The sequence below is a fragment of the Pholis gunnellus genome (genome assembly GCF_910591455.1).
Source record: "Pholis gunnellus genome assembly, chromosome: 5".
Classification (NCBI taxonomy): Eukaryota; Metazoa; Chordata; class Actinopteri; order Perciformes; family Pholidae; genus Pholis; species Pholis gunnellus.
In genome coordinates this window covers 16671097-16684151 of record NC_136531.1, presented here as the reverse complement: position 1 = coordinate 16684151, position 13055 = coordinate 16671097, and the positions used below count along the sequence as shown (strand labels likewise).

Here is a 13055-nt window from a genome sequence, read left to right as displayed (position 1 = left end):
AGTAGAAGTAGTAAAGGTCCTGCAATCAAAATGTCATCTAAGTAAAAGCACAAAAGTATCAGCATGAAACTATATTTAAAGTACAAAAAGTAAAAGTACTCATTATGCAGAATGCCTCATTTTCAGAATCATAAATATCACTGGATTCAAATGACAAATGCATTACTGTGTACACCGCTTTAATGTTGCAGCTGGTAAAGGTGAGCTAATTTAAACAAATGTATATACTGATGGATAGTTTAACATATACTAATGATACTAATATATTAGTTGATTTATGTTTTGTATATTGTGTATAATCTTAATCAGCAAAGGAACTTAAATTATCAAACAAATGAATTGGAGTAAAAAGTATGATATTTACCTCTGAAATGTAGTGAATTACAAGTATGAGGTGGCAGAAATAGAAATACTTGAGTAAACCACAAGTACCGTACTTGAGTAAATGTACAGAATTACTTTCAACCTCAAGACTATTATTTATTATTATCTCTGCAAGGTGAAAATGAGTTTGGTCGTGTGCGTGTGTGTTCATAGGACTGTGTGTGTGTGTGTGTGTGTGTGTGTGTGTGTGTGTGTGTGTGTGTGTGTGTGTGTGTGTGTGTGTGTGTGTGTGTGTGTGTGTGTGTGTGTGTGTGTGTGTGTGTGTGTGTGTGTGTGTGTGTGTGTGTGTGTCCACGGCTCAACTCGCATACTGTTGCACCAAAGTACCCATGCCTTTTGTTTGGGCATCAACCTCACGTCTACACGAGTATTGCCTGAAATACTAAACGCAAGTAAAAAAAAACGAATTATTCATTCATAACATGATCTTGGCTCAGTTTTTGTTCACTGTATGATTAATATGTTTATCTGATATGTTTCGACACATATGGATACATTACTGTGTGTCCTGCTACCTTTCCTTTATCTTTCCTAATGTAAGTGGCTTCTTGTAAGTCTTGGACACAAAAATAACTGACAACCTTAGAACTGCCTTGCCCTCAACCTTTGGGCCCAAGTTTCACTGAGGTGAAATTGTCGCTGGCATGTGCCACTTCTGTCACTGCTATGAGTGAATATTTTACAAGATAGTTAACCATAGCTTATTGTTCTCTAAGAATAAATTATTTGAAAGTATGTCTGTGCAGCTAAACCTGCTTTCAAGCTACCTGACAAGGAAGGCTGCAATTACAAACTGCCAAAGGTACGAGATTAGAAGAAAAAAAAGGAACAAAGTAGTATTCAAGGAATGCCCTTTCTTCGAGAAACGAAATGTGGAACCACAGGTTTGACCTGAAAAAAAGGCAGACGAACCCCTACCCGCTGATTACCACACCCGTGCTGATAAGGATGATGCAAAGAGGAGTAGGGGGGTTGCCCATCAGCCACATTCTTCCTTTTCATCTACCTCTCCTAGCCCTTCCCACTTTGCTGCGTGAGGCAGCTATATAACCAAGGAGACCAAGGTGATGCTTTCAACTGCAGATCAACTCCAGTGATTCTACCTGATCCTGATCCAGATCCAGATCTCTCCCAGCATGTCTTTGAGCAGCAGATCCTACGGCCAGAGGACCATGAGTGTCTACGGAGGAGCAGGCGGCCGCGGCACCCGCATCTCCTCATCCCAGCAGAACTACGGATCATCCTCCGGAGGCTTCAACCTGGCCGATGGCCTGGACCTCCACGTGGGGGCCAACGAGAAGGCCACCATGCAGAACCTGAACGACCGTCTGGCCTCCTACCTGGACAAGGTGCGCACCCTGGAGAAGGAGAACAACCGCCTGGAACAGCAGATCAGAGATTGGTACCAGAACAAAACAGTCATCTGCCACGACTACACCAGCTACTTCGCCATCATCGAAGACCTGAAGGACAAGGTAAGAAGTAGTAGACAGATATGTGTGTGTTTTCTGTTAACTTCCTCTTCTCATCTTTCTGAGGGGAGTGTGTTGGTATGTACTGTATGTGGGGTTGAGACAGCTGACATTTGAGTTAGAGAACCAGGAAACCTATCATTAGCAGAGTGTAGAAGTGATCATTAGCGTTAGGTAGAAGTGGACCATCTTATCAGGAAGCTGTTTACACTATTATGCTAAAACCAATTACCAGTACACTGTTAACTTTCATACTTACAACGGGAGGCAGTGCAGGTTTATTGCAGAGTCCAACTGAAATATCAGATAGTTGATATTATGAGCCAATATTGTACAGTACATACATTTTGCACAGGCTTAATTTAAGCTTAAAAATAGTTTATCTGTTTTTATTTAATGTTGATATTTAACTGTTGCATCATATGCACTGCTACATTCCAATTCTTTAAGAACCAAATGTTCAAGGGTCCTTTACCAAAAAGTGTAAACATTGAATATCAACCAATGGATAAAATAGTACATCAGGTATCTTTCTGAAACTCTTATCTTTTAAATTGGATCACAGACTGTACTGTTGTAAATCTGTATGAGACAGGAGCTCAGCTGTACCTTTTCTGACTCGTTTCCCTGTTTTTTGTTTTCCTCAGATTCGTATTGCCTCTAGGCTCAATGCCAAGACAGTCCTGGACATTGACAACGCAAAACTGGCTGCTGATGATTTCAAGATGAAGTGAGTGTATTCCCCTTTCCTTCTCTGCAACGCCACATCACATCGAAGCGTGAACTGAAGTCTCACTGACAACTTCTAATCTTAACGACCCTCTAAATCCCATCTGACCGGTTTGCTCGTGCTTCTGTGTGCTCCCCCCCCCCCCCCACCCCACCCCTCTCAGGTATGAGAACGAGCTGGCCATGAGGATGGCTGTGGAGGCAGACATCGCTGGACTGAAGAGGGTGCTGGATGAGATGAACCTGGCCAAAATGGACCTGGAGAGCCAGTACGAGGCCCTGAAGGACGAGATCATCATGCTCAAGAGGAATCACGAAGAGGTGAGAGTGCACAGACGATGGAGCTGTGGTTGGTTTTAACCAATCCAAGGTTTGTTGATGACAGTTTCACATGCAGCAAAACTGATGAGTCCACACCCCTGATAGATTCCTGCACACAGGCCAACACCCACTCTGTATGTACATAACCTGAAAGTGTGCTACTACAATGGTGATTGATTATCATCATCATCCATCTTTTCAGCAGCTATTCACTGTGAGACAAAGTTGCAACCATTTATCATAGCCATCTACTGTGGTCTGAGCAAAGCTCTGCACACATGACCTCTGTGTTACCTTTGATAACACAAAGGAAATTCCATGTTTTATTATTGTTTTTATAAACAGGTCTTTCTTTTCCCAGCGCTGGCCTCTTCCCTTCACACACTTCCTTGCATTCTTCTCTCCCTCCATGAGCTCATTGCTACTGTTGGTCTCTCACACTTAGATCAACAGCTCACAAAAGAAATTGATTGGATGCTCCTGTTGCCATAATAAAAAAACAAATTCACTCATTTGAGTTTTTACACCAGCTGACTGTCCTTTGACCCCTACAGGAGCTGATTCTGCTGAGGAGTCAGATGGGCGGACAGGTCAATGTGGCCGTGGATGCTTCTCCCTCTCCAGACCTGAACAATGTTATGTCAGAGATCAGGGAACACTATGAGAGCGCGATCACCAAGAATCGCAAGGAACTTGAGGCGTGGTACCAGACCAAGGTGAAAAGTCACAACTGCTCAGAATACAGCCACTGCAGTAACCTTTAAAGAGTTAAATTGAGGTTAACTAGCTTAATTGCGTGGCAGTAATCTACTATAATTTTTGGGTAAAACAAAGAATGTTGTTTCTTTGATCTGCCTAGATGGCATCAGTGGAGCAGGAAGTGATCACACACACAGAGATTCTGGTGACATCCCGCACAGAGATGAAGGACCTGAAGAGCACCCTCCAGAGGCTTCAGATTGAACTGCAGTCCCATTTGAGCATGGTACGTCAACAAACACAATATTTCGTGAAAGTGTGAGCTTTACCGATGCCGTCATGCAGATTTTGTTACTTTTGGACCGAGATAAGCTAGCCGTTTCACCAATTCCAGTCTTAATGCTAAGCTATAAGCTAACCGGTAGCTAGGTGATGCTCCATCTTTAGTGCACAGACGTGTGATTGGTAACAGTCTTCTCATCTTGTTCTCGGCAACAAAGCGAATAAGGGTAATTACGAAGTACACAGAGCCACAAGATGCTGGTTGCACACTCACGCCAACAAGCCTTGCAGCAAATTGTAACCTGTAAATCAAGTAACATCTCTGAATTGTAATCACTGACTGCCTACTCGCACCTAACAACTTCTTCCTACGACCACAACAGAAAGCGTCTCTGGAAGGCACCCTGTCAGAGACCCAGGCGCGTTATGCTGCACAGCTATCGGGCCTCCAGAACATGGTCACAAGCCTGGAGACTCAGCTGTCCCAGCTCCACGCCAGCATCGCCAACAACAAGCAGGAGTACGACATGCTGCTGGACCTCAAGACTCGGCTGGAGATGGAGATCGCAGAGTACAGGAGGCTGCTGGATGGGGAGGATGAAAGGTGAGACCTGATGAAGAGAGAGAAGGGGGAGTGGGGGGGGGGGGGGGGGGGGGATTAGGTTACATAGAAAAAAACATCCCACTCCAGTTTGATTGTATGACAATGTACAGTTGAGATGTTCTAAACTAATGTTTTCTTCATTCTTTTTCTCTCCATTACCAGTTCAAGACAAGGTACGCATTTTTTTTCTCATGCATGTAATTTCTATTTTACCATTAAAATGCTACTTAAGTTTTAACTGGGTTGAAGGAATGTGGTGTGATTTGCTCATGATTGTTGTATCTTTTCTTTTCCTCAGTTGTCACAAAAACCATCACAGTGGTGGAAACAGTTGTGGATGGAAAGGTGGTCGGGACCAGCAAGACCGTTGATGTGGATGTGGATGAGATTGAGTGATAAACTGAACGGATTATCAAAAATCAATAAAGATCGTGCAGTTGAATTTAACGTTCTTGTGTGTTTTGTAATGAACGGGTATTCCACATTTCTATTATTGTCCCTCATAGATGAATAATTAATGTTTTGCTAAATCAGATACAGTTGGTAAAAGCTTGATCTTACTCAAGCTATTACCAACTGTATCACATTAAAGCAGCATTAAATGAATGTTTTGGCTGTTTTAAGGCTCCATATCACAGCTCTCTACAAGCTGTATTGATAGTAACCAAGCTCTAATAAACCCAATGTATGCTACCTAACCAGCACCAAACGGCAGTGAAGTTACATAATATCTAACAGCAGTGAAGTATCAGTGCAAAACTAGCCACCAGAGCTAAAAGGCCAATTGATAGTGTCTATAAGCTCCGATTCTGATGGATGCAAAGGTATTGTTTGCTAACACATCATGCTAACTACCGTATTAGGACTACGTGTCTGCTCATTTTAGAGTTCCTCAGCCTCATGAAAGCTCAATATTGAGAGAGCTTAGTAAGGTGTGGCAAGTCCTTCCTGCTTATTTGTCTCAGTGGACAACTGTAGTAGTGCAACTAATCCCTTGTGAATAAAAAAGCATTTTCTCCATAGACCAGACTATTGAGAGGACTCAAAGTGCAAAAAAGGTAAATTGTAACTCTATAAGGAATTGTTGAACTGTTTGTTTAATATTTGTTTTTCTGGAGCCAGGATGTGCAAAACTTTTCATACAAGCTCTGCCTCCTGGGGGCCAAAACGTTGGTTAAAGCAGTTTAATGAGGGACTGGAACCTTTCCCAGCATGCACTGGGTGAAATTTACCTTCACTTCACCAGCAAACGTCATTACTGGATGCTCTATCTATGGCCTTGATCGGACAGAGTTCACCCACGCTAGATGTCTCTCACTTGTTTTTGCGGTGTTACCACACGTTAATAATTTTGAAACGTTAAACTATTTAAAGTTTCCTCCGTGGTAATTGTGTACGACCAGCATTGCAGCTCTTCAAGACGCAATTTTACTTTCTTTCAGCTCTGTGCACGGCCTCCTTAATTTCATCCCAGGTAATAAATAAAAATATAGAAAGATAAAACACAATTATGAATCACAATGCATATGTTTAATTTACTATTCTGACAGCTAACTGTGCAGTTTAGTTTGTCCCTACATTTTTTAGGCAAGTAAAACAAAAAGAAATTCATATTAATATCTTTAGACAGTTCCCCCTTGTTACATTTAAATTACACAGTAACTATTCAATTTAAGTCAATGCAACTACAGGTTTTGCAGGCTGTTATCTGAAGTGTCACCAAACTAGGTGGTAATTCATTCTATGGTCAAACTGTACCCTGCTAAAATACAGTCAACAATTTTGGCAGAGTCTCCAAATGGTGCAATTGTTTGATATCCTGGAATTGTCTTAAGTGCCGTGTATCTAAAAATAAACACAACAGCAGATCAAACAACACATTTGTAAACACATCCTCGCATTTACACAGCACTACATCTGAATTTACAATTACACAATACATTAAAATACATAAAAAACAGCTTAACTTAAAAATTACTCGCAAATTACTCGCAGGTGAGCGACCGTTGCATCGTGCGAGCGGATCGGGGCGGAACACCGCCGTGCGCGATACAGAGAGCAGGGGAATTGAAAACGCGCGACCATGTAGTGACAGACATGACATGCCGGCGTGTAAATAAATTAAGCACAAGTACTCGTCCTTCAAGCTCCCGTCTCTCGGCTCTTCTACTTCTTCTACTCTTCTACTTCTACAGGGTGCGCGCATGACAGCTCTCATCTCGTTCGCCCCCTGGTGGTTGGCTGATTAAAATTCGATTAATTGTGCAGACTGAAAAAAAATCATAATGCGTCTCTGGTATTGTTCAGGGGGCCGGACCAAATGTGGAGGCGGGCCGCATCCGGCCCGCGGGCCGTAGTTTGGGGACCACTGATCTAGACTGTTTGTGTCAGTTGCCTTGTTTTGGAGATATCAGCTGAAATGAAAGAAAGTCAATTAGGGAGAATGGTGTACTTAACGTTTGAGTAACAGAAAAAAAAAAAAGCCAATTCAAAGGTCAATGCTATTTCGCCAGTTAGGCTAAAAGCAGGCAACACGTAGCTGGTCCAATACAGAGCTAAATGGTGGCTACACACAGACCACATCATGGATATCCCACAGGACTGAGAGAGCCTGTGGTGGATAGACTTTGGAGCCTTTAGGGGGTCCGGTGTTCCACTGGAAGAAACGTGTGTACATTTTATCAGCATGTGTCAGGTTTCCATTTCGTCAAACATTAGAAATTGTCCGATAGAAACGACAGAAAAGCCTCATAAAAGACCAAACATAATTCAGAGTGTTAACATTTGACTGAAAAGGGGAATTTTGTTGATTGGCAATTAGATGCTCAGTTAACAGGACGCTAAACTTTTAAGCATGTTTCCACACTTTTTAAGTGAACTCGGGGTGATTGATGAGGCTGTGATGTCTGGAGGTTGACAAGTATGCCTATCAACCATATACAATGCTATTCATCATTGACCATGATTGTTGACTTGGTTTTGATGCATAAATGCTTAATCGTGAATCTGGCTGCTGAAAACATTTTAAACATATTTCCTGGGGGGGGGGGGGGGGGAACCAAATCTCACTCCAAACGAAATTGAAAACTTGGCAGCCCAACATGGCGCTGTGGGCTGGGTTTCCTCCTATCCTCCCCAATTCTTTGAGTCACCAGCAGCGACTTCCTGAATCGTGTGTAGAGCAGCTAACGTGTGTCCACTCCGCTAGCATGTTAGCTGCTAGCTACCGTTAGCATATCCAACCGCTATAAGCATCATGTAGAAACGTACAGATAACTTTGCATACCTCATTGACCGCGTTAACCCGGTCAATTCCAGCCCCACGAGTCTTCCCTTAATGTAATCTTTATGAGCATCACTACACAGCGACGTGACTTAAACATTATGCTCCGATGTAACCGTTGGTGGCACCTGGCAGGTGAACAGCGCAACTCATAACAATGACCGGACCTCACTTAAACACAACAAAAATAGTTCCGCTTTGGAAATGCCAGACAGATTCTTTGACATATATATTCTTACATGTTTGTTCTTAATTATATTGATGTTAATCAACAAAAAGTATTATCTTATTAAAACGTTTAGTATCCTTGTATTTAAGTCAAAATTAAATTAATTTATCTAACTATGATGGCAGTTTTATGGATTAAAACAACACATGAAAGAGACTTCAGAAAAACAGCGTTTGAATGCTGATATATATCTGCAATATTATTAAAAGTAAAACACCAATATTGCACAGCATGTGCCAATTTACATGTCATTTTTTTTTTATTTATTAAGTGAAACGTCCAGATTTTTGCTAAGTTTTATGGTCATACTATACCCTGTAATAGAGTCCAATTAGAATAGGTATAAGTATTCTCTCAAATTATTGCTCAGTAGGTCATAGTTCAAATAGGCTTAACTACAGTATACGTTCTTTGTAAAATCCCAAATTGTGACCCCCCCTATTTCATTCACATGTTGTTCCTCAGTACCTACATATGTATGTGCTGTAGTGAAACACTGTTGGTACAAAAGATTACACCATAACCCCAGAGTATTACACTGTACATTCTGTCTGTAATCTAAATTGTACCTCCTATTAAAACGCAGCAGTCTATTGTTGTGAGGTATTAAGGTTATACATTTCTACATTGTAGCTTTATTGTTCCTCTTAAAAAATATATTTTTTTGGAGCATGCATCCTGTCTGCAGTAGAGCTGTACGTCTGGTACTGTACGGCTGTACATTGTGTGGCTTCTGAGGCTAAAGTCCTGAACTTAAAATTGTTGTGAGGGGGAGGCGTCAATACTCTTTGCTCAGAATTTCCAAACTAGCCTCAGGATGGACATCACAGCCCGAATTTCTCTATCCTTTTATATCCAGGACATAATATGGCCGACACTGCTATACCTCAAGCTATTGGGTTTTCATTGGACACGTTTTTCACACATATTGGTCGAAATAATCGTATCTTAGACCTTTCAAATACCTAAAGTAACTCTTTAAGAATTAAATATGTAATTTCACAAGACCTTTGCTTCATCTCAAAACCATGACACTATCGACTATTTGGAATTAAGAAACAAATAAGTCAAACAAGACAAATAATAGTCAGCAAACCACAGCCTTTTATTGCATTTTTATGCGTCTGTGAAGGAAGTACTTGAGTAATTAATATGTTGCTTGTGGTCGTCAGGTGACAGGAGACAAATTAGGTGGAGCTTTTGGAGGAGGACACCACCACGCCATTCCGCAGTTCCTCTGTAACAATTGTCATCTTGTTAGAGGACGTCCTTGAACTGCTTCCACTGCTGACACTGTGGAGACGGAGAATTACAGTTCTTGCATTTAATATCAGTACATTGCCTCAATTTACAGAGCTAGTTATTAGTTGACAATGAAAGGACAAAATTGTTCTTTGCAGACAAATTACCTGCCCTCTCCGTCCAGCAGCCTCCTGTATTCTGCAATCTCCATCTCCAGCCGTGTCTTGATGTCGAGCAGCATTTGGTATTCTTGGCCCTGTCGTTCCATTTCACATCGCAGCTGCGTCAGCTGTTCCTCCATGCCCGTCACCTGCATCTGGAGGCTCTGGAGCTGCATGGAATACCGTCTTTCTGTCTCAGCTAAAGTGTCTTCCAGGGACGCTTTCTGGAGGAGGAAGGTTAAGAGACCGAGAGATGGAGAAGTGAAGGAGTGAATAAACTGAAAACTACTGTGGTTGCATTAAATTGTATGCAAGATTTGCCCCAGATCATTGTCTATTACCATGCTAAGTTGGGACTGTAGCTCGATCTCCAGGCCCTGCAGTGAACGACGGAGCTCAGTGATTTCTGTCTTGGATGTTTGGAGGGTTTCTGTGTTGACTGCCACCTCCTTGTTCAGCGACTCTGACTGGAGCAGACATTGGAGAACATCAGTGTCATATATAAATACATATGTTACATATGTGTCAGTTTAAACAGTCAATGAGACGTTACTTAGGCAATTAATAGCACCACCAGGGTTTTGGTCTTACCTGTGTTTGAAACCAGGCTTCAAGCTCTTTTTTGTTCTTGTTGGCCACACCCTCATATTGCACACGCATCTCATCCATAATTGAGCTCAGGTTTTGCTGTTGTTTTGCGTCCACCTCCACATTGATCTGTCCACCCATCTGGCTTGACATGCTTGCCAATTCCTGTTAAATAAGAGGAGTTTGTTAAAGGTGGATGTTTGCTGAGGTGTTTGAGTAGATTTTTTTTCTACATTCGAGACAGCAAATTAAATGCAAACCAACTCAGTTGACTGCTGTCAAGCATTTGCTACCCACCTCCTCGTGGTTCTTTCTGAGGAAGATCAGCTCCTCCCTGAGGCCTTCTATCTGCATCTCCAGGTCTGATCTGGCCAGTGTCAGCTCATCCAACAGTCTCTTGAGACCGGCGATGTCTGCCTCTACCGATTGACGCATGGCTAGCTCATTCTCATACCTGTGAGGCAGCAAGAGATCGGACATTTGCAATCAGTCTATACATCTTCCATGTATTGGTTCAGAGTGATTTTCAATTTACTATGTTTTAGACACTTTCTGTCTCTCATATCTGATACTTACTTGGTTCTGAAGTCGTCTGCTGCCAGTTTTGCATTGTCAATGGACAGATAGATGCCTCCATTGGTGCAGGTGGCATTCTGGATCTGTGTGATAACGCAAGGTTTCATTTGACATGATTAGTGCAATTCTTCCTTCAAACTGTCTCTGCGAGACTCTGTAAACATTATATAACATTACACATGTTAAATAGTAACGGTCTCTACATAATCATACATATGCCGCCAATAGTTGCATTTCATGATAAATTACAGTGTGGCATGCTTTGGTATCTCATTCAGGATTCAGAGGTCACGTGACATACCTTTCCGTGCAGGTCAGCAATGGTGGCCTCGTAAGCAGAGTAGTCACGAGAAGCGGGGGAGCTCTTGCTCTCCAAGAACTGGCGGATCTTGATCTCCAACTCACCGTTGGCGTTCTCAAGGCTGCGCACCTTGTCCAGGTAGGTGGACAGACGGTCGTTCAGGTTCTGCATGGTGGCCTTCTCATTGGCCCCAACATGGAGGTCCATGCCGCCACCACCTCCGCCGAAGCCTCCCCCTCCCCCTGCCCCTCCCATGCCATAACCACCTCCCATGCCATAACCACCTCCACCTCCATAACTACTTCCACTGCCATAACCAGAGGAAACAGAGATTTTTGTTCTGCCTGCACCACCATGCATGCTCGAAGCATAAGAAGGCTGTTGTGACGAGCTTCTAATAAAGCTTCCACCAGAGGATCTAGTAGACGATCTACCAAAGCCTCCGCCAGAGCCTGAGTTATAGGTGGAAAAAACGGATCTTGACATTGTGAAGACTGCTGAGGAGGTCTGCCTGGGAGAGAATGAGATGGACTAAGATGCACAGCTCTCCCTTCCTCCCCTTTTTATACTGTACTGTGTGGGAGGACTGAAGGGAGGAGCATTACCTAAAATGGTTGCTCTGCCCCACCTTTCACACACACACTTCAGGTTCATTTTTGTGCGACCATCAGAAGGAGAAACGGGGATTAAATTTAATCCTTTTGTTACACAATTGAATGAATTCAATAAAACCTCACAGCTACCTGCAAACCTTATACTATGGCTTCATTTTTCCATTCATCCTTTTTTCCCATGCACCACATTAATGAGCATGAAGACAGGGCATCCTTGTGAACATTTATCTTTTATTGCTACAAAGTACACTGCAATTTGTAAAACAGCCACTCACATAACTGTCAGCCTCCGGTTAGCTATTCAGTCAAACCTGGCAGTGTTTCAACTTAAGTTGAAGTGACTTGACTTTGTGCCATGATTGTTGAGCAAGACTGCCAAACCTGTTATGTTATCATGGTAACAAGCACTGTAATTATAAACAGTGAAATGGATCAGTATGACAGTGTTTTTTGACTTTCTACCAGCACAGCTCTTCTCACACACCTCTTTGTCTTTTCTATCGGTGTTATGTTGCATGAAAATCATATTTTAAGAATTCTTTCTTTTGTTAGTCATAGTTTCAGTAAATCTTAAACTCTATACATCCTTTTATGTTTTGTTCAACATTAGCCTGCAGGGTTGCCCGTTAGAAGCCGTTTTTAATGACGTCCATGGTGGAAGTTAATACTTGACCGTATTATTTTTCATGGCATTGTACTTTGGTATGTGCATCAGGCCCAAACAAGAACAAGCTCCTCCCTGTTTGCTTCTTTCCATTTCACCACAGTATTTCATTCAAGTCTTTACAAGCATTTATACCTTTCCTTGCAGTTTTAGACTATTTTCAAATATAAGAATTCTGGATGTTTTATTTCAAACATTTTGCCTCAAGAGTTGTTTTACTTCTACCTAACAAGTTACTGTTGCAGACTGTTCACATCTACAGCCCGGAGTAATGCAAAGCAGATGCTTCTTTTCACTGCTGCTTTTCATTTTGAGGTTGCAAACTCATCTCATGCATGTGCTAAACGGCTATAAATAATGTCCAATTTAGATAGTTTAAAACCCTAGTAATATATGAGTGAAGATAATTTAATCTCTGGAGACTGCATTTTCACACCGACACACCAACTTCTGCACTTCATTAAGGGTTTCACTGCTACATTGGCAGATGCCTGCGCTATTTCTTTTTGCATGCAAGTATTATACCGCACAGAAGAATAGCAAAAAAAATCTATATATATTTTTTACAGCTAAGTAAATTTACGAGAGCAACTCAAAGGGATGAACATTATTTGTTCCAATCTCACTTCCTAAATGTGAATCCTTTGTACTACCAGCACAACTAAGTGATGGCTGAAAGGTGCGTTCACATAATACATTGCAACACGATAGAGTCTGTGCACATTGTTATATTTGTGCAATCAGACATCCTTGTGATAGAATAACATAGGGGTGTGGCAGTGGTTTAACAGAGTCTTATTACAACGTACTGGTTGAGCTAGTTTAAGTAAAGTTTACTGTAGATTAGTGTCACAATTAAAAGGGCAAATCTGTATTCTGTAGATTGATAAAGGTTGTGAGAATAAA

At 41.9% G+C, this 13055-nt stretch overlaps 2 protein-coding genes across 2 annotated transcripts; one reads left to right on the top strand and one right to left on the bottom strand.

Annotated features, from left to right (window-relative positions):
* Window positions 1–1520: 1520 nt before the first annotated feature.
* On the top strand, window positions 1521–4887 carry krt98 (keratin 98; the record flags this gene model as incomplete). Its single annotated transcript, XM_079159075.1, has 8 exons — window positions 1521–1859; window positions 2504–2586; window positions 2750–2906; window positions 3461–3622; window positions 3766–3891; window positions 4271–4491; window positions 4654–4664; window positions 4790–4887. 8 exons carry the CDS (start codon window positions 1521–1523, stop codon window positions 4885–4887), a joined length of 1197 nt encoding a protein of 398 aa, XP_079015201.1.
* A 4202-nt stretch (window positions 4888–9089) lies between these two features.
* On the bottom strand, window positions 9090–11393 carry LOC306695749 (keratin, type I cytoskeletal 13-like). Its single transcript, XM_079159073.1, has 7 exons — window positions 10872–11393; window positions 10571–10653; window positions 10292–10448; window positions 9998–10159; window positions 9748–9873; window positions 9413–9630; window positions 9090–9296 (listed from the first exon to the last, which is right to left on the bottom strand). Exons 1-7 carry the CDS (start codon window positions 11355–11357, stop codon window positions 9191–9193), a joined length of 1338 nt encoding a protein of 445 aa, XP_079015199.1. The 5' UTR covers window positions 11358–11393; the 3' UTR covers window positions 9090–9190.
* Between the last annotated feature and the right edge of the window lie 1662 nt (window positions 11394–13055).

What these genes read in the sequence shown, in the direction of transcription:
- LOC306695749 (XM_079159073.1), bottom strand. Translation starts at nt 11,357, where the DNA reads ATGTCAAGATCCGTTTTTTCCACCTATAACTCAGGCTCTGGCGGAGGC. An exon ending in AAGCCTGGTTTCAAACACAG is followed by an intron (nt 9,874 to 9,997) that starts GTAAGACCAAAA and finishes TGTCTGCTCCAG; the next exon opens with TCAGAGTCGCTGAACAAGGA. An exon ending in TACAGTCCCAACTTAGCATG is followed by an intron (nt 9,631 to 9,747) that starts GTAATAGACAAT and finishes TTCCTCCTCCAG; the next exon opens with AAAGCGTCCCTGGAAGACAC.